The sequence below is a fragment of the Melanaphis sacchari genome, unplaced genomic scaffold (assembly GCF_002803265.2).
Source record: "Melanaphis sacchari strain LSU unplaced genomic scaffold, SCAv2.0 Contig254_pilon_pilon, whole genome shotgun sequence".
Classification (NCBI taxonomy): domain Eukaryota; kingdom Metazoa; phylum Arthropoda; class Insecta; order Hemiptera; family Aphididae; genus Melanaphis; species Melanaphis sacchari.
This window is the reverse complement of record NW_020271128.1, coordinates 504,000-531,788: the sequence shown is the minus strand read 5'-3', so window position 1 is coordinate 531,788 and position 27,789 is coordinate 504,000. Positions and strand designations below refer to the sequence as shown.

At 30.4% G+C, this 27,789-nt stretch overlaps 2 protein-coding genes across 2 annotated transcripts; both read right to left on the bottom strand.

Annotated features, from left to right (window-relative positions):
* Positions 1-2,099: 2,099 nt before the first annotated feature.
* LOC112595101 (piggyBac transposable element-derived protein 4-like) lies at positions 2,100-4,060 on the bottom strand (the record flags this gene model as incomplete). Its single annotated transcript, XM_025340191.1, has 3 exons — positions 3,964-4,060; positions 2,415-3,768; positions 2,100-2,346 (listed from the first exon to the last, which is right to left on the bottom strand). Coding segments are annotated over exons 1-3 (1,698 nt in total), but the record flags the coding sequence as incomplete, so codon positions are not given.
* Positions 4,061-4,649: 589 nt separating this feature from the next.
* On the bottom strand, positions 4,650-21,532 carry LOC112595100. The gene is made up of 8 exons (XM_025340190.1): positions 21,415-21,532; positions 21,099-21,140; positions 18,524-18,550; positions 16,799-16,819; positions 10,596-10,607; positions 10,163-10,195; positions 5,061-5,096; positions 4,650-4,714 (listed from the first exon to the last, which is right to left on the bottom strand). The coding sequence occupies exons 1-8, from the start codon at positions 21,485-21,487 to the stop codon at positions 4,650-4,652; spliced, it is 309 nt and encodes a 102-aa protein (XP_025195975.1). The 5' UTR covers positions 21,488-21,532.
* Between the last annotated feature and the right edge of the window lie 6,257 nt (positions 21,533-27,789).

Genomic DNA, 27,789 nt, shown 5'->3' with positions numbered 1-27,789 from the left:
ATGGTGTATATTCGTTGCACAACATGTTTAATACAGCGCCAACGAATTGCCAGTTGTAATATTTTCCGAACCAAAATTATACTTATAGTTCTTGAAAGCAATCATTTTTCCTTACTTTCTAAAACACAACGTCCATTTTCAAATTTAAGTAAATGCTATATCGAACGAACGAACGACCTTGCACCGTAAGGTGATTTTATTTCAAATATTATCCGTTATCTCAGCGCAATTATCGATTATAACTTATTTTATCGGCGAGTAATGATAAGATGATCGCTAAACTAACAGTAGTACTAATTGCAAACCAACCAAAACTTATCGTAATATTCATACCTTAAATCAAAATAATAATAATAGTTATGTTTAAACACTGAAACGTTTAGCGTTATTTGATGGATACAGCGTGTTTTCTACACAAAACAGAGTGATTGAAAATTATAATATTACAAAATAACCATTACTTAATATGTCGATATTAGTATATTATTTTACGGATGGTTATACTTTATAATTTTTCTATGTTTTTAATAATAATATGTTTCAATCGTTATCGTTTACTGAATGCATTTTATTGTTTTTATATTAATAGACATGGTAACCAAAATGTTTCTCTATGAATTATATTTCTTTGGGCGAAAACCAAATCACTCTTTTTTATGTTTGGGTAAAAAAGGTCATTTGGGCAAAAACCAAAAGGTCGATTTTGGGCGAAAACCGATTCGCCCATAAATAATAATAATAATATTCGGCCAAATACGATCTAAACAATCGTGGTACAATTGTATATGTAATAATATAAGATATGAAAACAATGACAGTAATTACGTGACTCCGTTCCAATACCGATGTGGTCGTTGGCAGGTAACCAATTGACGGCGACAGTCAGGCCACTGGTCAGCTGTTTCTTCTTGGGCACGACGGTATAACAATAGGCAACCAAAACAATGATAGTAAGCTGATAATAGACAGCACTTGCAATTCACACACGTCGACCAATCGGTACACAACGGAAGTCGCGTTGTAATGTTATATTAATTTAGCGATGATCGGAACGACAAAGTCTCAATTCCAAACGAAGACCGCCAGACAGTGTATATATATATTTAAGTTTAACGGAACGCGGAGATCGCGACAACGATATATATATATATATATATATATACGGCTCGGAACGCGAGAGGTGTAAAACGTTTGATTTACAAGCACAAACGCAGCACACAAGACAACCGAACTTGGCGAAGGAAAGGTCTAAGGCTAGCTGAGATGGGACAACATCTGTACTTAATCTTTACGGCTGTTATAATTCCGTAAAGATATATGATTGTGAGGGCCGTTGACCTACTAATCCGTTTTTACTGTCGGGCAATCGATCTCAGAATAGCATATAATAGGGCCATCGACCCCAGAGGAGAGGAGTCGCGATTAGGGCGGCAATAAAATCTATTTGGAGTTATCGCACTCGATAACTTGCGCGAACAGTAACGGACAACGGAACAGAAGACAAAGACGCTGGCTGCGGCGTCCGCATCGTTGCCCGGACCAGGGCGGTGGGCGCGACAGTGTAACCAACCTTGCAAGTGACCGAGCGCAGTCATGAATCAAATGTACAAGATTCGGGGCCAGATAAATTGGGTACATTGGACAATAAGATCGAAAAGTATAAGTTGCATAAAATTTTATAAAATAAAACTGGAAAAATTATTTAAAATATAAAAATATTTATATATTGACATAATTTTGAATTTTCATTTTTTTTTTATTATATCTAATGAATTCCTTGAATCAATAATAATCAGCAAAAAAAAAAAATTAATTAGTTAATTTCCTAATTAGTTGTAAGTATTTTTTAATTGATCAATCATTGGTTCTCAACATTTATCGTTAATTGGTAATTAATAACGCATATATTATAAATTGCAAAAATTAATTATTTATTAAAAAAAAAAAAAAAAAAATACATGGATTAGAATTAAAACACTATATGTAATTATACTTAAGTATTATACTAGGTACAGTCTATAATAAAATATAAAAAAAAATAGTAGTCAACATTTTGTTGTGTGGTATATATTAAAACAAGGTGCTGCGCATAAGCCCACATCACATTCTGTACACATATATCTAGTGTCAGTTCTCTTATTATTCTTCTTGCATAATTGGCATCTTCTTCTGGCAAGCCTTCCAGATTGTGTTGCTGGAACTTCTGATGGAAAATGCCTATCAATTAGTTTTGTTGGTTGGTCTTTAGTGGTCTTGATTTTGTTACACGATTGGTATGATATTTTTCTATTATTTGTCTTATTAGTTCTATTTGTAACTGAGCTATTGGTATATGGTTTCCAGTAACTGTTTTATATGATGAGTAAGCATTTAACAATGATAAATCTATCAAATGGAAAAATATTTTTTTGTACCATTTTATTGTTTTTCTTACACACTCTACACTACTCAGTAACATATTAGTTTTATCCACAGATTCCATATTTTCGTTGTATTCTTTAACACATTTAGGTTTCATTATTATTTTACCATGTTTTTGAATTGGTAACTGTTCATCTTTATGTATTGTGGTAAGCATATGCACCTCTCTCCGGTCCATCCATTTTATTGTTAACATTTTTCCAGTATGTTTACTTTCAGTTTGACCTGATTGAAATTTAGTTTTTTTAAATGGTGGCATTCCTCGACGATTGCATCTTACAGTTCCACAAGTATTGGTCTTTTTTTTATGCAAGTACATTGATAATATTGGTGATGTATACCAGTTGTCAGTATATAGAGTATGACCTTTATTCAAATATCTTTTCATCAATGTTTTTACAACAGCACCTGATTGCCCTAAGTTAGCATCACATGAAACAAGACGTGTAGTTTTTCCAGTGTATATTATAAAATCTAAAATATAGTCTGTTTCTACATCACATAAAATAAAAAATTTGACTCCAAACCGATGACGTTTAGTCCTTATGAATTGTTTAAATGAAAGTCTTCCTTTCCATAACACCAAACTCTCATCTATAACCAGATTTTGAAATGGCACCATAGCAGATCTGAAATTATTCTTTATGTCTTGTAATACCATATCAATTTTGAATAAGCAGTCATTTTTGATTTGATTGTTATTATTACAAAAATGAATGTAACGCAAAAGTAATTGAAACCGATTTCTACTCATGGTTTTTCCAAAAATAGGAGAATTAAGTAGTGGATCTGTAGACCAATAATCTGCAATTTCAAGTTTTTTATTTCTGACCATAAGCATTTGTATTGAAATGTATAAATATAACTCTTCTGATGTAGTGTCATACCAACTTGTATCACGAGATGACATAACATTATTTGATTCAATATTTTGCCTAAAGTATTCATTTGTTTCATAAGCAACTTTGCCCAATAAAAATGGAGTCACAAGAGCTTCAAAAAAATCTAAAATAGTAGAGTTACTGTTCAGTTCAAATTCTTTTTGAATACCACTTTTAGCAGAACAAAACTGGTGAACCTTAGGTTGAAATGGTGTACCAGATTTCCATTTAAAATTTGGAGTAAACATGTCTTTGTTAATTTTTTGAGGTACAAGTACTTTTGGTTGATGTGTTGGAAATGAAACTTCAGTTTCTTCTTCATTATCAGATTGTACAATTTCTTTTTCAGTGTCTGACATAGTTTTATATTCAGCATCATTTTGTTGGAATACAGTGTACTTGTGAACATCACCTTGCACACTTCCAATGTCTTGATTTGAAGCTATTTCTTCTTCATCATCAAAACCTACTGTAAAATACATAGTACAAATAAATAAACAATTTACAGCATATATCAACATGGTATACCTTATACGATATGTTATCATGAACTTATGTATAGTAATTGTTCATAATCGTATACAAAATAATACAATACATAAGTTTATAGGATATATATTTTGTATAATATGTACTATAACGATTTAATAATAATAATTACCGAATAAATCACTAATGAATTCGTCGTCTGACTCCTCATTTGCTATAATTTCATCCAAACTTGCCAATATACATTCATCACTCATAATATGTGACATGATAGAACTAAGTAGAATAATACCGACAACAAAAACACAAGTATAACAAAAATGAATACAAACGTAGTCACTTAGGTGTACAGTAAATACTAAATACGTGATGACTGATGAACGTTTAAAAATTCAAAACATCGAATATTGATAAAAAATTATCAAAACATAAAAATAATGTTAATATATAAATATTCTAATATTTTAAATAATTTTCCACATTTTATTTTATAAAATTGTATGTAACTTATACTTTAAATCGTTTTCAAAATTATATAATTATATAATTGCCCTAATCCTACAAAAATTATATACCAATTATTTTATTTTTTTACATATATTACCTATATTAAATTTTGTTTAGGACGAACAGAGAATTAGTGTTTTTTCAACAAATTTTGTTTTGGTCGAAATGTAAATCGGCCGAAAAGGTAATCGACCAATTTTAGTCGAAAATTATTTTCCAAGAATATATGGAACTTTTTGACTTATTGCCTTATTTTTAACTTTGATAACTTAAAACTCTTGACTTTGTAATAACTTAATCCTAGTTGGACCGATAATTATGTTACATAAAATAAATAAACATTATTTATTATTATAATTTTTCAAGTCCGTACTCACTAAATATCGTTAACTGGAAGTGATGACTTTCAGTTATTTCTGTTAAAATTAACGTTAATTCATTATAATTTCTTACAATATTCTCTATAAGATATAATTCATATTAAAAATATTACTTAAAAAATATGATTTTAAAAGTTAAAATAATGTTGTATTAAACAGATTTTTAATTTTCTAGAATTAGTTTAATCAATTATTTTAGGTTTGTTCAAAAGAAATCAACTTTAATCGCCATAAATAATTATAAAACTTAAATATTATCATAAAAATTATTGGTTTGTTAGGTACTTGGACAAAATTGGATCATTTGCACGTTTTATATACTCATAGTAGTATAGTACGTATATTAATTTTTAAAGTATAATTATTCGCAGCTGATATTTACCTTTATATTTATTCTCGTAATTACAAACAAACCCATCTAAATACAAAAAATACATCGAATGAGGATAATATTACCATGACTAGAGCAGATATTAATCTAATCGTATTGTATTTATATAAATTTTATACTTATACATAACAATTAAAACAAAATATAAAATTTTGATATACTGATTAATTTTAATCATTTTATGGAATTTGAATTATATATATATATATATAATATATAAATAAATAATTTACGGGTAGAGTATGAAAAGCAGGTAGTGTATGGCTATTCATGCCTGTTGAATATTTATAAAATGTTGATTTTGCACATAACCGGGTAATTAATACACTGCTTACCGGCTATCGCTGAATAGTTTAAGTGTTTTGATAAAATACAATACGATTAAATATTATTTGTAGATATTTTTAAAGGTATCTTATGATGAAACTGGTGTATTGATATCTAATAATTTTTAACTTCAATACAGTACTTCAAAACATTCATTTTCTGTCTACACCTGTACAGTTTTATTATTTATAGTTTATTAACTTCAGTTAATAATCTAACCTAACCTAATTAATTAATGAAAATAATGTGAAATTTGGTGTATTTAACATAATTAAAATTGTATGATATATTAGCAAAAATTAAAATTGAAATTAACTAAGAAAAAACAAATTAATCACAAATTTACAAACAATTTTAAAAAGATTTGACCTCATAACTATTATAAACAGATAAATTGATATTTATTATGAAATTTCAGTAGGTACTTCAAACGTATTGTATTACATTGTTACGGACCCTGTAATAATATTGATAATTTATAACACAGGGGCAGGGCCCGTAATAATATTGATAATTTATTAAAATACTTATATTCACAGACCATGTAATAATATTAATAATGTATAACATAAATGAGGTGACACATGCTCCATGTCATAGACACAGACAATGAGAGGCCAGGACGGATGGTGGGTGCATTGTATTATTAAATTAAGTAATTTGACACAACTACACGCCGCGAACTTCTTAGAAAACATCGCAACTGTGAGAAGGCAAGGGTTATCACTTTATCAGAACACTAATCAAGAAGCGAGGGTGCACATGTCATCGTAAGTCACCACCTCCGCTACCGACTCTCGTTGTGAACTGATTATTTATAAGAGAAATCTGAACAAAAGCTCGTCAGACGACGGTTAGGGATATCCAAGACGCTCAGAGGTCGGTCGTAACACCACTCACAATCTTGTTTAGCTCAATTTTTTAAGTCAGATCGTAAAAAGTATCAAAACAACTCCAAGGGATATCATACAAAATGCGAGGCCATGAGTAGTGTCGGCCCAAGACACAGGCGAACCGGGGGGTTGTCTGGGTTGTCTCAAAAATAGTGGCGCCAGAAATGCATTTATAGGTGTTCAAAAAATTTTAAAAACTTAATTTTTTTTTTTTTTTTTAGTTAACAAAGTAATGAACTAATATAAATATATTAATAAAATTATATACATTGCGATTATATTACCACGCACCATGACTACAACTTGGGATACAATGCGACTTATAATCATCGTTACTACCACCGTACCAATTTATCTGACGTCGACAATTATGTATGAATGAACATGTCATGAAACGTATTTTTATTACTATGAAAAAAACTATTCAAAATGAAACTATTTGTATAATTGTAAACTTAAATGAAACACAATATATCTACTAGATCGAGTTCAAAAAACTAAATATTATAATATTATGTTGGATTGCATTCAGGATATTAGTCACGTTGAACAACTTTTTATGACTTTAAAACATTTTTATATCGATAAAAAATGTGCATTAAAGTACATTTTATAGTGTTTGAACCAATAAATGACTCGTCTGGTGAAGGTATTTATGAGATCATAAAATAATGTGTAATTGTAAACTATAATTAAGTAATAATATATGTTAAGGATATAACAACGGGGTAAATATGAAGGGCAAAAATAAAGGCGTATAAGCAAGAATATTATGAACCAATTCTCGATCTTCTTTATGTCATGGTATGATCGTCATTCACTGAACTTAGTTGGATTAGTTGAAGATAGTGTTTCTTGTTCTATTGAGTCAAAAACTTCTTTGAAGCGATTCAAAGAATATACGTATTGTTCTCTGCGTCTATGGATCGTTGGTTTATCTTAAAAAAATACATTTAATCTTCATCTGTTACACCATTATGTGAGGACTCGAGGAAATGTCGAATAGATTATATTAATGCAGTTAAAAATGAAATCTCACAAATAATAGATGCACTGATAGAATTAACTGAATTAATAACAGTGTGTAATAATTAATTATAATATTATAATCTACAATAATAAACTGTGTGAAACAATAAAATTTTTATTTAAGCTACATTTTTAAGGGCGCCAGAATAACTCGGACCAACACTGATCGTGGGCTACAATAACAAGGAACTTATTTCATATATAAAGGAGCCCAGAGAGCAGCAATTTCAGATGTACCATAGCCATTAAGACCTAAACACCTTCAGTCATTTAGCCGCTATATTAAAACTATATATGTACTTTAGTTATATTAAATATATACATATTGTTATTAATTAAAGTTTTAATAATTATTCATTCAAAACACCTAAAATTTGATTGCTGGAAGTGCGCACAAAATACACCGCTCACCAACATCTTTTACTTGCAATGATATACTTTTATGTCTAAGTCTCAAGTTAATAAAGATTTATTTTATATTTAATATATCAAGTATTTTGATTTCTGCGTTGATATATGAATCAATATTGTCGTTGGGACGCAATAACATTATGAACGATTACATTTAAACTTACTACATAGTATATTATACACTAACTATCTTTATTCTCTTTCACTAATATAATATACACGTATTTTTACGTACCGTGTTATATTATATTATTTCAACACAGACGTAGAAAATAATGACATTTTAATTCATAAACAAGAAATAATAGTGGGATTTTTTTTGTGGAAATATTATAAACACTGTACACAACGGTGAAATACTAATAAGTATGTTAAATATAACTGAGGAACAACAGAATATAACAATAAACGATTTAAATAAAATTAGATACGATTATGAGTTCGAATATGATACGCAACCGACAACCGATTAAAATAATAAAACAAACCGCGTAAATAAAATTAAACAATTAATAATTATAAGTGGACATATGGATAGTGAACAAAGACAAACTACTCGTATCTTAGAATTGTGCCAACAATACCAAAATATATTTCATTTAAAAGGGGATATACTAACATACATAGATACGTTAACATATAAAATTAACTTGCTAGCTAATCAACCACCTATTTATAAGAGACTATATAGATTACCACACTCACAGATGGAGGAAATAGATAAACAAATAAAACAAATGGAAAACGACGATATTATTGAAATATCCTTTTCACCATGGAATGCACCTTTATTATTAGTTAAAAAGAAACTTGACGCGAGTCAAGAAGAAAAATTTAGAACAATTGTAGATTTTTGAGCATTAAATAAAATAACAATAAACGAATATCACCCTTTACCTAACATAACAGAAATATTAGATCAACTAGGACAATGTAATTTATTTAGCATACTAGATCTTGCTTCCGGTTTTTATCAAATAATACTCGACGAATCGAGCAAAGAGCTTACAGCATTTTCGACAAATCAAGGAATAAATAAACCTTTTAATGCCCAATACGTACAACATGTTATGATTAACTTACAAAAAATTATGGAGGATTACGGATCCGAAACAGAACATTGCCAGTAACTAGCAGAACTGATAGACATAGTTCCTGAGGCATCTGATCTATTGAAGTATGCAATAAGTAAATGGGGCGTCATTCAATTATGCGAATTACACCGATAATCTGGAGCCTATGAAGGGGGTTAAAGGAATATGCATAATTATGAGTGGCCTACAAATATGAAAAATTAACTTACATTAATTACATTAACAACAATTTTATAACAAAACAATGACCAAAGGGAGTGTATAATTTATATCAAGAAAAAAAATTATATTTAATTTATGTAATAATTTGTATCAGGTTTTAGTTAAAAGTATGTAATTGTTAATTATAAAAAAAAAAGAATTTTTTTTTGTATTTTGCTATGAATAAGAATTATAAAAAAAAGTATATTTTAAATTAATGTATAAAATGAGTGTAAGCATTACACTGATTTAAATGAAATCATGTAATTTTTAGTCATAAGAAAATGTTTTACTATCTAATTGTTAACGATAAGAAAAAATTATTTTACTATGAAATATGTATTCATAATCAAAAATGTAACGAAAAAGAAAAAAAATGTAACCACTAATACCTAATATTAAGATAACATGCAATTTGAATAATTTTAAGATTTCTGTTTCTTACAAAACATAAATCTTTTTTTTTGGAGGGGAGGTGTTACGTACCGTATTATATTATATTATTTCAACACATATTATATGGCGAGGTGATGCTTATACCGATTAAGTTAATATATTCAAACAGTGTAGTACCGGACGGTTAGTGTGAACATCGTACTATTTAATAAAACAATTAAGACTTGATCACACGTCCCGGACTTCTCAGAATAGATGAAATCACAGGAAAGGAGCCGAACTGAATAACAAGTATAATTTAGAGAGCTTCTTTAGGTCATCGGAAGTCGCCAACTCCCCAGTCACCACTTTTGTCAGTTAATCACTTACAAGAGAGACCGCGACAAGAGCTGGGCAGAAAAAAGGTTAAGGATATTCGAGACGCTCAGAGGCAGGTTGTAACACTACTCATGGTCTCGTCTATCAGTATTTCAGAGTTTGGTCGTAACACCGCTCATCCATCTTATGCTTATGAAATTGTATTTTTGTACGAGTTATATGTATTAAAATAAAGATGTTAATTATTTAACTCAAACATTAATATTTCGTTTCTACGTTGATACATGAATCGACGTTGATATCGGGACGCAACAGTATATATACTATTCAAAATTGAATCTTAATTTATATTGTATACGGTTGATTTAAATTTATGTTTGTAAAATTGTAATGACATAATATTGAGTATTGTATTCTTACTTACTATATGGATTATCTAATGTGTCACACTTATTTTCTGTAGTAAAAATAATAACAATGTAAGGTATGTATCAAACTTTTTATCATCTAAAATAAATAATAAATAATTTACGCCTTTAATTAAGGGCAAAATAATTGGTCAAAAATCATTATTTATCAACTTCGAATTCATACTTATTTAATATTAACTTAAATATTTATTAAACAATTATGAACTATTATTTTTCAACATATCCTTGGTATAATTTTTCTATAGCCAATTTTTTTTTACATTATTTAGATGTTTATGTTTTATGAAGAATACGACTACATTATAAAATATAAGTGTTAACTATAAAATGAAAATATTATTTTTTTTTAAATATCAATGACATTTTTACGTATAATGATATTTACTTTAAATTTTAATGGCTATAATTAAATATTTTAACACTTACTTTTGTTTACAGCTTTAAAAATATAAAACAATACTTTTAGATTAATGCATTTTGTTATATTAATTAAATTAATTAATTATGTCCTTTTATATTTTAATAACGTAAAATAAAAACAAAATTAATATAATAATTTAACTAAAGATTAAAATGAATTTCATTTTTTTTATAAAAAAAAAAAAAATGATAAGTAATGACTTATCAATTATGTTTAATTATGTTTAATTATGTTTTTTTTATTTTTTTTTTATTTATGTTTAAATTTACGTTTCAGAAAATTATCTATTTTTTCTTAAGATATCATATATTTAACTGTTTTTTTTTTTTTTTTTTTATTAAACAACTATCCGCGGCGTCTATGGCCATTGGATGTAACAGTACATTATTATCTTAAGTATATTTACATATTACATTAATATTTAAAAGGTATACAAAGTAATTTAGTATTTAAAACAAGACAAGGTAGTATTAATTAGGAGAGAGTTTGAGTGATTAGTATTATTTACAATTTACAGTTTGTTTATAAGATTCGTTTGTTTGAGAAATTGTATGATCTTGTGTATATTGTTGGGGTCCGGGTTGAGTGCTTCGGCGAGGTGGTTGGATATTTGGTATAGCCTTCTTTCTTTGTCGTATACTTTGCATTCGGCTAGGATATGTTTCACAGTAAGGAGTGTTCCGCAACATGTGCAAACTGGGGGGTCTTCCTTCTTCATTAGGTGAGAGTGTGTAAGGTGAGTGTGACCAATTCTGAGACGGTTTATAGAGGTCTCTTGTTTTCTTGAGATGTTATCTTGGGAAGGATACGGTAGGCTGGATCTCTTGATTTCATTAAGTTTAGTTGACATTTCATTCCATTCCTTTTGACAGTGAAGTAATGTATCCTTTTCGATGGCCCTCTTTATGTCGTTGAGGGAGAAAATGGGTAAAGAGAGAGAATTTGGGGATGAGTGAGCGAGTTTGGCGGCTGTATCTGCTAGTTCGTTGCCGTCTATGTTACAGTGGCCAGGGATCCAAGAGTATGTGATGTTTTTGTCCTGTTGTTTTGCTATAAAGTGGGTATTTTGAATTTTTCTGACGATATCAGACGGGGAATACAGATTTTGGAGGCTGGTAAGAGCGGAGAGGGAGTCACTAAATATTGTAATATTGCTATCATTTATTTCAGAAATGGTGAACTCGATAGCCTTGAGGATCACCAGGGTTTCTGCTGTATATATCGAACATTTGTCTGAGAGTTTCCATTGTATTGTAGTTTCATCGCATATGATAGCCATCCCGACTCGCCCTTCGATGGAGGCATCTGTATATATATGAGTTTGTGGGTGGGCGCGTGAGCAAAGGTCTCTGAATGAATTCTTGAAAATGTGGGGACAGGTTGAGTTTTTAGGGAATTGATGTAGGTCAATGTTAATATTCATGCTGAACTGCCATGGGGGGAATAGGGGTTTTTCATATGGGATTATATTTTCGAGGTCATATTTTATGTATGTGTGATTGAATGTATGTTTAGGGTGATGAATTTGATTTTGGGGGGATCTAGATATTCTTGCTGCTAATTTGTGGGTTTGTTCTCTCCACCGTACTTCTAGGGAGGGGATTCCTGCAATATTTAATATGCTTTTGATGGGGCTTGAACGGAAGGCGCCAATGGAGAGTCGGATTCCCGAGTTGTGGATAGTCTCCAGTATTTTAAGTTTAGTGTGTTTCGCTGATGAGAAGATTGGAGCACCGTAATCAAGTTTTGATAGTATGAATGCTTTGTGTATCTTAAGAAGGGTTTGAGATTTGGCTCCCCATGAGGTATGACCTAGGGTTTTTATGATGTTAAGTCTTGGTGCAGTAGTGTTCTTTAGGTTGAGAATATGGGGGATCCATGAAGCTTTATGATCAAAAGTGATGCCCAGTATTTTAACATTGGATTGGTTTTCTACGACTTGGTTTCCGATGTTAATGTGTATTTTCTTCTTATTCCTCTTATGGCTGAAAACTATAAGGTTGGTTTTTTCCGGAGAAAATCGGAAGCCGGAAGTTTTTGACCAAGACGTGAGTTTGTTCGTGGAATCTTGAAGTATCGATTGAATAGAGTTCATGTTTGTACTGCGGCAAAGAATAGTGAAGTCGTCTGCGAATAGTAGAGGTATGTTTGGGCGTGAAATTCCTTCAGATATATCGTTGATAGCGATCAGGAAAAGAGTTACAAAGATAGTGGACCCCTGTGGAACCCCACTTTCTTGGAGAAAGGTGTCTGAAAGCGTGTTGGAGGTTTTTACTTGAAAGGTGCGGTGGTTGAGGAAATTCGAGATGAAATCTAGCATGTATCCTTTGGCAATAATTTTGTTGAGTTTATTTAATATTCTGGGTCTCCACGCCGTGTCATATGCTTTGACTATATCAAAGCTGATCATTTCCAGGTTTTGTTTGTTGTTTAAGGAAGAGTGAAGTTCATTTTTAATGGTTAGAAGGTTGTTCATTGTACTTCTATTACATCGGAATCCATTTTGTTCGGGGGAGAGAAAGTTGAGGTTTTCAATAAACCATATAAGTCGACGATTGACTATTTTTTCGAGTAACTTACATAAGGTGTTAAGTAGACAGATGGGGCGGTAGCTTTCTGCTTAGAATTTATTTTTGTTAGGCTTGAGTATGGGGATAACATAACCATGTTTCCAAGATTCAGGGAAGACGTTACTATCCCAAATTAAGTTGTAGATGACTAAGAGGTGGTTTAAGATGTTTTTTGGGAAGTTTTTTATGAAGGAGTAGGGAATCCCATCGGGGCCAGGAGATTTACTTTTACAGTTGTGGAGGGCATCTTCAAGTTCCTCGATCTTCAGTGGAGAGTTGAGTAGGGATTGCTGGGAGTCGAGAGGATCTACTGTGTTGACTGGGTCGTCATAGCATTGCGAGAAGTTTAAGAAATCTTGGTCATAGTTAGCATTGCAAGAGTTTTCATGGAATATACGTCCCAGAGAATTGGCTACGTCATAAGGTGATGTGGAGAGTTTTGAGTCTATAAGTAGATTTATGACGTTAGATCTATTGGTCCCTTTTATGGATTTGATTTTTTTCCAAACAATGGAGGAGTCCGTTTGGTTATGTATGCTGGACACGAAGTTTTTCCAACTTGAAGCCTTGCTGTTTTTTACGAGGAATCTGGTACGTGCTTTGCATCTTTTGAGGGCGATAAAATCTTCTTGGGTCTTGGAGGTTTGAAATGTTTTTAGTGCTTTGTTTTTGATTTGGATGGATTTTTTAATGTCATCGTTCCACCATGGTACTCTGGGTCTATGTGTAATCTTATTTAAAGATTCGCCTATGGACATTTTAGCAGTATCTTGAATAAGGGCGGTAAAGTTTGCTACATCAGTGGTGATGCTCGTTCTGGAAGGAGGAGGTAAATAGGGGATATTTACCTCCAAGGTAGATGAGAATAGATTCCAGTTGGCGTTTTTTATTTTCCACATAATGGGGTAATTAAGGCGGGAACTGTCCAGCGGAAGGGTGATCAATATTTCTATAGGGATATGATCGCTGCTATATATATCAGGGAGAGTGTTCCATTCTAGTTTGTGAGACAGGGAAGCGTTGGCGATGGATAGATCTATAGCAGACGAATGTCCGTTAGAAGGATTTATTCTGGTGGGTTGGCCATTATTTAATATAATAAGACTGTCATTTGAGAGTAGCTCTTCGATTATTCTACCTCTGTAGTCGGTTTTATACGAACCCCAGGTTTCGCTGTGGCTGTTGAAGTCGCCCACAATTACAAACGTGTTGGGTAGTTGTTGGGTGATATGCTCTATATCGTAGAGTGTAAAATCTTTTTGGTTGGGTATATAAATGTTACACAAAGTTAAGGTTATGTGGGGAAGTGTGATTGAGAGTGCTATGGCTTCTAAGTCAGTGTGGAGTGTAATTTCTTCGGTGGGGAAATTGTGGTTGACCAGAATAGCGACTCCTCCGCTCGATCTATTGCATATATTTCTGTTTTTTTTGAAAATGTTGAAGTGGAGAAGTGAGGGATTGCTTTTAGTATTAAAATTGGTTTCTTGTAGACATATAATTGTAGGGTTGTGGTCTTTGATTATTAGTTGGAGTTCTTCTAATTTGTTGTAGAACCCATTTATGTTCCATTGTATAATGTTAGCTGACATGTTAATTGTTTTTAAAGATAGGATTTTGCTATTGTATTGCTAGGTTGTGATCAGTAAACTAGGCGAGGGGTGGTGATAAGTACTAAGAGTGAGCTGATTGGGGTTGTGGAGGATGTTAATTGTCTTGAGGTGGTGGAAGTGCTTGGAATAAAAAGTTGGCCAGTCTGGTGAGTTGACCTTTGGTGGTACGTTCGGTGACTTTGGGACGTATTGAATCGATCAAGAGCATAAGCGATGTAATATCCGAGTTGATGTCTTTACAGATATTGTGGATATTAAGATTTTTGTTGGTATAGTTCTCCAGTACGTATTTGAATTGGTGTAACGAAATGGGTGAGTCCTCGGAGAAGATGTCCTCTGCTGGTTTGAGCCCATCTGATATTTTGTCGGCTATCTTAGATGAGGAGTTGGAACGGGATCTATCTACTTTAGCTTTTTTGGAACTATTCCTGCTTCTGTCGGCGTTTAAGTTTACCTTAGGGGGAGAGGCAGGTATTGTTAGAGATGAATTTTCGGACAAGGGTCTTTTATGAGGTTCACGAAGTGCATTGAAATTTATCTCGTTTTTTTCGTCCTGGTTGTGAGAGGAGGACTGAGATGTATCGTTGGTTTGATGGTCTTCTGAGATTCTTTCCATTATTTGGAGGGGCATGTGTAGAGTATTAGGATTTTCTTTTGAGGATGGGGAGGATATATTAATTTCTGGAGTGTTTATGTTAGTATGAGGGTATGAGCTAGGTTTTTCCAAAGGAGGTTCTTCCACAGGTTCAGGTTGTATGGGTGGAGTAGTGGTTTGGGGATTGACATTAATTTTCTTGCAATTGATAGAGGTGTGACCAGTAGATTTGCATAAAAAGCAAGTGATTTTATCGTCAGTAAAGAATACTCTATATTCTGTTTGATTATGGAGTAATGGTAGAGATCCGGGGAGGTTTGGAGATTCTTCGTGTTTAATAAACATTTGGCGGCGGAAGCTTAATATGTGTTCATATCCCTCAATGTTGATACCTGCTTTGAGGTATGCAATCTCGGATACAGGGATAACGTTGATATTTTTAAGCGCATCGAGTATGACGTGGTTGGGAATAGAGGGGCAGACATTAGAAATGACAATCCTCTTGGCTGGGTTTATGAGTCTGCGTATTTGTATTATCTGTTCGTTAATTGTAATTGTTTGAGTGGCTTCTAAGAGTGCGTCAAGTATTTGCTTGCTTGAGAGAAAAATGCAAAAACGGTTATTCGATATGCGGGAAACAAATACAATGTTCTTTGGCGAGATTATTTTGCCTATGGCGACAATGTATTCTCTTTGAGGTATGCCGTCAATAGAGTTAAACACTAGTGCTTGTTCTCTACTAGGAGAGTTTTCATTAGATGCCGCGGACGCATAATTGCGGTTTGTGTTATGTGTTGTGGTGTTGGTAGTTATTGCTTGATTGTTGATATCGCTGATAGCGGTAGACGTTGATGGCAGAAGTGCTGGTGCAGTCGGAATAGGAGTGTGAGGTGAGGTGGTGGAAGTAGGGGTTTTGGGTATCTTTGAACGATTAAGAAGAGTGGTTTGTGAAATGTATGCATTTGTAGGTTTGGTTATTTGTGTTGCATTGGTTTTAATACTGGGTTTATTAGATATCGGTTTGCTAGTGACCGACGATAATGACGGTCTGCCCGTCTTATTAACATTGCTCATTACGCGATAAGGAGGGAATTACATAATAAGATTATATTACCCGTATACTTGTGTCCAACGGTGATGTGCTATCGGGAGCTTATAAATGCGCACTCGCGAAAAGTAAACACGTGCTACACGGTCGGCTGTTAGACACGTACTGATATTTAACTGTATTTATGACTTATATATACACTATGTTATCTAATAAGTGATTACAAATCCATTAAAAAAAAAAAATTAATGTTATAAGCATTCCTTAAAGACCAAATGAAAATAGTTTTCAAATCAAACAAAAAGAAAGTACGAATAACTTTAAACTAATATTTTTCAACGTATTAATTATTACATTAACTTTTTAACATAAATAATTCACTTACATATATGTCTTTTAAAACTAGCTAAAATGTATATAGTATTTTTAATTAGAGTTTTTAATACCAATGAATTTAAGGTTGGTAGCAACAAGCAATTTTAAAATTTTAAAATTTTTCTTTTTTATAACAATAGCAACAATTCATATTATAATTAAATTATTCAATTATCGATATTAATTTATATTATATTTTTATTATACGATACTATGTATTTTTTTCTTTTTTTAACTCTATCATCTTAAATAAAGTTATGTATTTAAAAGATGAATTCCTTCATTCATGTTTTACCCCTCTTTTCAAAACCACTTTTTTGAAACAGATTCCTTCTAATTATCGTACACTAAATTCATTCTCTTCTCATTTCGTCTAAAGACTAAAATTAAAATACATAAAAATAATGTTTTATTTTACTCGTTGGTGTAATAATAAACGAATTCTCTATTATTTTCTTATACCTATTTATTGAATTGTTTTGTGTACGGGACCAGTTTCAAACAATGTCCACTAAGCTATATTATTATTATTAATATCTGAAGATAATTTATAAATTAATTAAAAAATAAAATACATTTTACCAAATTTTAATACTAAACAGTTAGAAGTAAAAAAAAAATATTAAACAACATTTAAGAATTATTTCTGTGTAAATCTTCTTTTTCATACCTAATAAATGCCCAAAAATATTACAAATATTACAAAAAATAAATAAATAAATATGAACCACTAATTCTAATTCCCCGCAAATCGAGCTACGGTATCAAGCCAAATTATTTTTATTATGTACTCATTATTTAAATAGACGAAGAATTTCTATACTAAACATAATACATTGTTTAACATATTTATATCAAATAATATTATAATCAAATGATTAGCATGTTATTATACCGTAATTTAAAACTATTATATACTTTTTCATATATTTACATAGAATTGAAATTATTCGTCTTAGACATTTTGGCTTTACTGATTTGGCGTGAAGTTGTAAATGGTTTTAATTAAATCAAAAGTATCTAATTAAAGTAATTTACAATTTTTCAAAAAAAAAAAAAAAAAATGTGTATGAAAACATATATGAACATTATTATTGTAATGAAATTGTTTGTGCTATACATCAAATATGTTAAAATAGTTAATGAATAATGATGTATCTGATTCTTAAACGATTTTTAGTAATATCTTATTTTTGTAATAATTTTTTTTTTTTTTTGTTAAGAAACCCAAAGGATAGGATTCTAATTGAAATATATCTCTTTTCTAGTTCTACTCGTGTTTAATCATGTTAAAAATGATCCTAATGTGGAATGAACTATTCCCATTTCAAAATAATTGATCTTCGTTTAACAGTCTCTAAACAAATGTTTTTCTATGTATACCAACTAAATATCATGGGTTCATTTGAATTCTAAATCTTCATTAGCATCTGTTTTAATATAATAATCCGCCATGATTATCTTTAAACTATTTAAACAAGAGTTGTCTGAAAAATATGTATTTAACTTTTCAATAGTTCTATTTTTTTTAACATACATCATGTTGATACAAAAAATGTAATTTCTATTCAAATTTTAAATATTTACACCTCACCTCAGTGGTTTTTCATTAAAACTACAACCTTAAAATATCCCACTTTGTATTATTCTTATATTTAAATATATAACATATCTCAAATTACTTAGCTTAGAATATTTACATAGCCTCTTGTATATTTATTATTATATTACTTACGTATATAGAATTTATTCATGACACTATCTGAAAATAAAACACATCTATAAATGAAAAAAAAACATTCATCATATATGCATAGGATCACCGAAAGCTACTTCATAGATCGTTCATTTTAATACTTATCAAGATCAGTTGCTGTAGAAATCAAATTATCCTGTGGCATTCTCTAAGATTTCACTGAGAGACCTATGCTATGGATTATGTCCCATACTGTATGACAATTTATTTAACATCTGGTTACCACCTAGAGGTACCTTACAATTGTTTGCCGATTATATACCATTATTAGGTAAGACAAAAGGGATTATGAAGTAGAGAGTCCACTCTAGATAGCTGTGATTTGGATCAAGGCATGCCTCTTTTGTATCACACTGGGACTTAAAGATCACAAATTTAAGACCTAAGTTATCAGTAACAAAAGAAGACATAATTACATCGCATCGTTATTGGGTAATATACTAATGTTGCAAAAACCAAATAAGTACAGTAGAATCTCGGTAATCCGGCCGTTCGATAATCCGATACGTCCAGTAATCCGGATGTATTAACCTATATGTACCAATATGTATTTATATAAACATTTACTATCGTAAACGATAAACCGTTAGATAAATCTAAGTAATAACAGATCTAATCCTAATAAACAAAAAGAAAACTGCTCTCAACCTAAAAGATTTTTAAATCATTTTTTAATACGAGTAAAAATGTAAAATTCAATAAGTAAAAATGCATTTTTTTGTGAACTCCCCACTAATCCGGCATTTTCGTTAATCCGGCAGTAGCGTAGTCTATTATGTGTCGGATTATCGAGATTCTACTGTACTATGTTTTAAACTAGATCCCTTAACCCTGGGTAAACGGTACTTTCGATATTCTTCTAAAGAATTGTTTAATTTCAATAATATTGAGCAGTTCTTAGCCAGTAGAATATAGATAAGTCCATAAATATTAGCAATACAGTATATGGTATAAACATGCCTAAATAACCAATTAAAAATCTCTACTTAACTATTAAAACCCTGTTGTCAAATTTCATCTCTGTTTAAGTCCACACAAACTTTTATATTTTGATCAGTTATTAAAGTTGACAGTACTTGATTGCAGCAAAGAGATTTCCAACGCTATGTTTTTTTCCAATTATTTTTGACTAGGTCATCAAGCAAGTAAATGTCGATAAGGTTATTGTTCAAAATGTGATAAAAAGCATAAAATAAAATTGCATGATAATAATAAGGTTACTAAAATATCAAATGAATTAACGTATAACAACACTTCATCCATGTATGACTAATGAAAAATTCCACTATATTAATGTTGGTATCATTTATATTTGTGATAAAACTGGAATGCTACAATAGTGTCGAAAAATACTTTTCTCGAAAGCTTACATTTTTTAAAATTAAATTATATTACATAATATTTTATTTATATTATTACTTCAATCTCATTAACCGCTTTGAGCAAACAGATTACAATTAGTTATTACAAACAGTATCCATAGTTGGCTTGGTTAAACATCAATAACTGCATAACGTTCCATTTAAATCATAATAATATCTTCCTGAGATTACAGTTATATGTCAGAAGTAACATTCTATTCATTTCCAACAGTTTCAAGCAATTTACCATCTCAAATACCTCCACAGTCCAGATATACATACCTAAATATATAGAATATATACAAAATTATCTAACAGATTTCAAATTTTACAACACATATTTAATAGACTGTCTTCTTAGAATACTTCACTGTTTACAATACAAGAAATGTTGGATTATTTTTGGTGAATTGTATGAAAAAGTTCAATACAATAATATGCTTTCACTTTCAATTTCAAAGAACATTATTCAAGTTATTTTGACAACCAAGACTAATGAGCGTAGTTAAGAAAAACAGGCAGCTAAAAATAATTTAGCTTCAACGTTATACCGTTACAAAACTTATCATTTTATAGTGCAATTACCATTAAGTCGAAATCCATTTTTACGACATAAAGATGATTTTTCAATCTAAAGCAACAATTTACTAAAGACAATGCCCTGGAAAGGAATGCACAGCACTCACGCTAGAATATCCGTCTATGGGTCATATGAAAACAATAAAGACTGAGTGTATAACCTCCGCCTAATCTATAATCTACCCACATGTTCACATAATACAGTGACCAGAAATAATAGTGTCATTGTTAAGATCTGAGTGATCTTTGTTAGTTTTGCTTCAACTAATCAAAGTCGATAAAAATAAATCTGTCAATAATTTATTACACAGAGAATAATGATACCTAGCCATTTTAGTCGAATATCATATACACGCTGTAGCCATCACTGTTGATTAGGCAAAAATGTACAAACAGGTAACACTCCATACAAATTATAAAAATCTGTAACGTTTTTGCTTTAGAAAAAGTTCTTACAGACTATGTACTTATGAAAAAAAATTCCTCTTTTTCTTTGCTACTCTGTGTTAAATGCAGTATTTAACTTTACTTAATTAATACATAACATCTATTAGCACGTAGGATTATAATTTTGATTTTGAAATTAAAATAGATATATTTCATGAGTATATTACCTTTATTAAGATTTTCGCAGAGGCCTTTATTTGTTAATCCACCTACACAAATTATTCTTTATTATAATTCATATCTTAAAAATTAGATAGATAAAAAAATAAATAAAATAGTGAATCTGTTTGGAATACGAATAATAGAAACTAAAAATACTTTTACGGAGTTTGAATAAAAAAAAAAAGAAAGATTTTAATTGTAACCATAAATCAATTATTCTACATTATTTAATTATGTTTTGCTAATCACATTTTTACAAGTTTTAATATTTTTAAATACATGTTATAAATTATAATATATATCTATAATAAACTTAATTACCAATTGGACAATGAATTATTTCTCCATCAATTATTTTGAAACATAACCATAAAAGTATCAATGAGATATACATAGCGTCTATAAAATTACAATTCTTTTAACTCAGTGGCCATTCAAATAAAATAGATAATTAATTGAACTTATTTTAAATAATGTGATTCATCGATGTGAATAGCTGTGACGCAAATGCAACAAAAATTGAAGTTTCAATGTGAAATGCTATCTTTTGTCTTTGCATGCCACTTGTATTATACCCGATACAGGTGTGATGTATTTGCTTTTAAGTCATTATGTACATTATTATTTTACTTGTGTAATTTATACATTCATATGAAATTTTGTATTAAATAAAATTTTTCGGTTAAAAACTTTTAAATTTAAAATGGTTAAGTTCAAATATATAGTTTTATTTTTCATAAAATAGATATAGATATAGTTACTTATGCTATACAAAAAACTAAAGATACAAATACAAATAATATTATAATTACAATTGTTTTGAATTGGTCATAAACGAAGGTATCAGCTTGTTGCCAATGATGATGGTGGTGTAGATAACGGCAGCGGAGGGAGTGTACGCAACGTCAGTGGTGATGACGGCAGCAAAGGCACAAAGTCGTCGGCCATATGGTGACGATGATAGCAAGCATAGGTACGACACACGTCCGGTGAAAAAACAAAAACAAAATATAAAACAAAATATAATACAAAAAAAAACTGAAAGAACAAAAAAATCAATACTTGAACGCGAATCGGTTATAATTTAATAAAATAGTTTAAGACTTGTTTAGCTATACAATATAATAGGGGTTAACAAGCTATGTACGCAAGCCACATATTATATTATGCAATTAAGTCAAGAGCTAAATTATCTTATATGTAATTTTATACCACAGAAATAATAAAAATAGCTAATATCCAATAACACATATTAAATTACGAAATATGAAATTATTTGTTAAAATAGTCTGTGTTGAATAGTCCTGTTGTAAACACTTAAATTTTTTATAAAATATTCGTAACATTTTACCAATACTTATTGCAAAAGTTATTTACGATGTCAATTTATAAAAAATCGGTTAAACGTAAATATAAAGAAAAAAAACGGAAATTTAAATTAAAATGGGAAGAGTTATACTATTTCATACAGAAAAACGATAAACCATTTTATCTCATTTGTCAACTTTCATTATAACAGTTTAAGGTCAGTAATGTAAAACGTCATTACGAAACCAACCACAGCACATTTAGTCGAGAATTTCTTATCGGTTCCCATTAAAGGCAAAACGAGCTATCTTCTATGAAATTAAAATTTGCTAAACAAACTAATGTTATGACAATGTTTATTAACGAGGCAGACGATAGTGTAGAAGCAAGTTTTGTAATTGTCTTTAATATTGCTCGACTTTAACGTACATTATACGTACGACGAGTATAAAAAAAATAAAAAAATATTTTAGATGTAATTTCTGTTTTAAATCCTGAAAATCAAAAACTTTTAAAAAAGGTTAAAAATGTACTAGCATCATAAGACATACAATAGAAAGGCGTATTTCAACAATTAGCTTTGATATTTTCACTAATTTAAAAAACAATATTGCTAATTGTTTGTCTCTTAGTCTAGCTTTAAATGAATCTACCGACCGAAGTATATCTTATTCAAGATAAACCTCAAATAGTGTAACGGGATGCCGTTACTGATTCACTTCTTATTTTGTAATACCACCCTCTTCAAATAATTTCTAATAGTACAAGCGATCGAACAGCATAGGATCACCGTATGATCGCTCATTAGATGGCGCGATTGTTCGGGTGCTCTGCGACTGTCCGCCATTGTACATATTAATTCTATCTATTTAAATCATATCTATAATCATATCTATAACCATAATCTTTCATATATCAAATATTCTACTTACTCTCAATACATTTCACAATGATCTAATCTCTCTAAAGCCTATTGAATTTTTACTATTTTCATACTACTTCACAGCCGTGGTCTGTCGGCAAGTCCGTGAATACCGGTCGTGGCGACGGACAACGGTACCACAGACTTCCTAAACTCAGAATAGCTAGCGACACGTTTAGGTCATCGAACTGGCAACGACCCAGCTGCGTTGCAATATGTACTGTTTATTAAGAGTGAGAGATACAAAAATTTACCCCTATAATATACTATTCACTGGCAACGACTCAGTTGCATTGCAAGACGGTGAATAGTATATGCCTCGCTTACCGTCCACTACATACCCTTTACTAATTGGATTCACTCGGACATAATACTCGTACAGGTCATTCATTTAATAATTGTATATATATATATATTTATTCATTTCCTTTGAATATATGTTTATATGTTTTCTTATTTATTTATGTTTATGTACTGTTTTACAACTATCAGTTTATATTTCTTTACTTAAATAAAATATTGTATTCTATATTTATTAAGCAGAAATTCCATTAAACAAAATTATGTGCATTTCGGGTGGAATACGATTGCGTACGCTGCTTATCGGCGTATCTTTTTCAACCTTTTTCATAACACGATTGCGTATGTTATTTTTGTGCAACGTTGTCACGTTGGCCAAAAGTCACATATAGATAAAACTGGAAATATCAAATGATTATCGTGATTATCATTTAATAAAAGTTTTCACCACTTATAATCGCTGTAAATTGTATTAGTTGACCGACGAACGTTCTAAAAGTAGTATAAGTAGTATAAGTGTAGTATAATTGTGTAATTTAAGATGGAAAATGAAACTGTACAAATAATTACGTCGAAACGAGGCAAAGACTTGGCATTGGTTGGTACAAACAAATATCGTTTTATAAGACAACGAAAAGATGGGTAAATTGTGCACGCATAAAACATGTTATGTCAGTATATTATCAGACAGTAACCGTTCAAAAGTATTATCAATGTTGGGTGAATACAGTCATATTTTAAATACAATAGAGAAAATTGAATTCCAAATTTTACGAGAAAATTGTAAGTAAAAATATGGCTCCATCTGATTTAAAACGGACTAAAGCTTCAATTAAAATGTATGATCAATATAAAATTGACAAAAATAATTTATTATAATGTATCTATCTGAAATTGGCTCTGTTTATCAAGGAAAACATTTATTTTAATTTTTATATATTTACGTGATTTATATTATTTCTTATATATTTTTGAACTTACTTTTATATTACAAATCATTGAAATATATGTATACATTGTGTATACATACACGGTGAACTTTTTGTATATTTATAGATTGGCAACGTTGCATACGCAATCGTGTCGTTTTAGGGGTGTCCATTGTTATACAGCAAACATACGCAACCTCTCCAAAAGGTAAATCGTATGCAATCGGGTTCTACCCAGCATTTCAAATGATGGAGCTCCTAGTATCAATGGTGGGTTGTAAAAATGGTTTAATAGAACTTTTAAAAAATGATACCAATTTCCCAGATTTTATACCTATTTATTTTATTCTACATAAAAAAACATTTCACTAATAAATATTTTAAATACGATCATGTAATGGATGTTGTTATAAAAATTGTAAATTACATAGGTCAAATGTAAAAACACATCGTCAGTTTAATAACTTCCTAGAAAACAAAGAAGATGATAGTTCTAATGATGTTCCATGATATTGTCTAGTTAGACGGTTATCAGTCAATAACATTTTAACCAAATTTTTTCAATTACTAGAACCGATTAAAATATTTTTAACAGAAAAAAATAAAAGTTTTCCTCAACTTTCAAATTCAATTGGTTAAGAGATTTGGTATTTTTCATCAACATCATGCAACATTTATCAATGTTAAATGTATCTCTTCAAGGTCAAAATAAATAAATTAATGACCTGGGGCAAAAAGTATTGAGTTTTAAAAATAAACTTAAAAAAGATTTAAAATTAAATAATTTTACTCACTTTTCATGTTTAGAAAAAATTGAACAGTGTTTGATAGAATTAGAAATGAAAATTAATTATGACGACTATGTACTTAAACTTGATTTTCTATTTGCCGAATTTAAAGAACGATTTCGAGACCTAAAGGCATTGAAACCCTTATTAGGATTTTTAGAAAATATTAAAGAACAAAAAAAAATTGATTTGTTTTTGTAAATTTTATTGCGGGCCGCATACGACTATAACAAGAACCGTATGCGGCTGGCGAGCCACAATTTTGCCATCCCTGTAGAACTTAATTTATCAGAGTTCGTGTCATCAACGATGATATTAAAGATGTAGACGAACGTGACTACGATGGCACTTACTGTGCTAGTGTTGTATCATTGACGGTCAACAAGACTAAGCCATAATCAAGAAAACGCAAGAACGTAAAAAATGTGCAAACTGCGTCAAACAGAATAATATTAATGAACAAATTAAAACATTCGGTGTCGGAACAAAACCAAAACGTCAAGATGGCGACGGACGTTAAAAGACAAAAAATGCGACGCGTCAAGACGCCTAACTAACGACCGGGCCATCGTCCGAACTGTACCAGGGGGAGTGGAGGGAGCGCTCTCTTCCAATATGACCACCGCCACGTTTACAAGGCTAGCAAGGCGATCACAATTAATCGGGGCACAAACAATGTCAATATTATTATATGAGGTGATACTTTCTTCGTTATTCTAACAATATGCAAAACTAGATATTATAGAAAGTACAGACATTACATATTAAAACGGATGAAGAAATTATCATTCTATTTCCTCATAATTACACAAAATAAAGATATTTCTAATTTGTAGGGTTCTATACTCCTATGTTTAATTTAATGTTTTCATATTTTGTTATAATATAGTTATAAGGATTATCCCTATTTATATACACTAAAAAATCAACTAGGTAATTGAGTAATATCACTGTTTCTCCAAGAATATTGTGTAAAAATACTCTACTTTAGCTCAAAATGAATCAATAATTTGCAAAAGAATAAAATTATCGTCAAAATACATCATATCATATCGTCATAATATTAATTAATATGTAAAAATGTAAATCGATTTATTCAATACCAAGGCTTACAAACATTATATTTGACAAACAAACGATTGGAATTTGTAAACGTAATTATAACGGAAAACGATAAACATAAATAATTAAATAACACAAAACAAAACATAACAATTAACAAAATAGGTATATGATATATCATAAAACAAAACATAACGCAAAAATTATATATGGTATATCATTGAAAAAAAATTAATTTACAATTATTTAATAGCTATAAATCATAAAATATATTAAAATTTTAATTCTAATTAACAATAAACGCAAAATTTGAATAACGTATTACAATTTTGTTTTAAATACAAGCCCTGTACAATATACTTAATAAAAATGTTTAATCATTTCTTAATTCTATTCTTTGAAAATATTGTAGTTTTATGATAAAAAAAACAAAAACAAAAGACGACTTACGTGTATTTACTAATCGAAATGCACTTAATGTTTGTATAATATCAGGTTTTGAGCTCACAGCTGTTAGTCAAATAACATAACAGAGTGATAAAATGAATAAATAACTTAAAAAATAATTTCGATTGTTTTCCAAAACTTCGCAACCGAAGGCGTTTGCCAACCATTCTAAAACAATAGTTGAAATATGAAATTTTATTTTAATTATATTTTTTTTTTTTTTTTTTATTGATCAAAAGAAAACATCGGCTTCTATGGCCATTAGTTTGACATTAACTTAAATTAGTTTACAAAGGTGATTACTTATGTTATGTTATGGCTTAAATTAGGTTATATAGCTGAATTTCTCTTATGAATAGTAGGATGTTCATGATTGATTGGGGGTCCGGTCCAAGCGCTTCTCCGATTTGTTGTGATATGTTGTGTTTTTTCCTCGTGTCTTCGTATTTTTGGCATTCAGTGATGATATGTTTGACTGTGAGGTCCTCTCCACACATTTCACATGTGGGATGATCGTTTTTTTCCATGAGATGTCTGTATGTGATTAATGTGTGCCCTGTTCGTAATTGATTTAGTAAAGTTTCATCATTTTTTTTTTTTTTTTAGTCCTGGATTTTGCCATGTTTGTTTGTTATTTTTTATTTGGTTTAGCTTTGTGTTCTGGTTAGTCCATAGTTTGAGCCATTTATGGTTTAGGACTTGTTTGATTTGTTTCTTTTTGTCTTCGTATATATTAAATATATTAAGAAATGAGGTGTCTGGGGAAGAGGCTGCTTTTGACGTTGTTAGGTCTGCCTTTTCGTTGCCATGTATGCCACAGTGTCCTAGGGTTGCCACCCGTCCCGTATTTCACAGGACAGTCCTTTTTTTGTTTGATTTGTCCCGCGTCCTGGCTTAAAGGATGTCGGGACGCAATATGTCCCGTATTTGATTGTTTCTT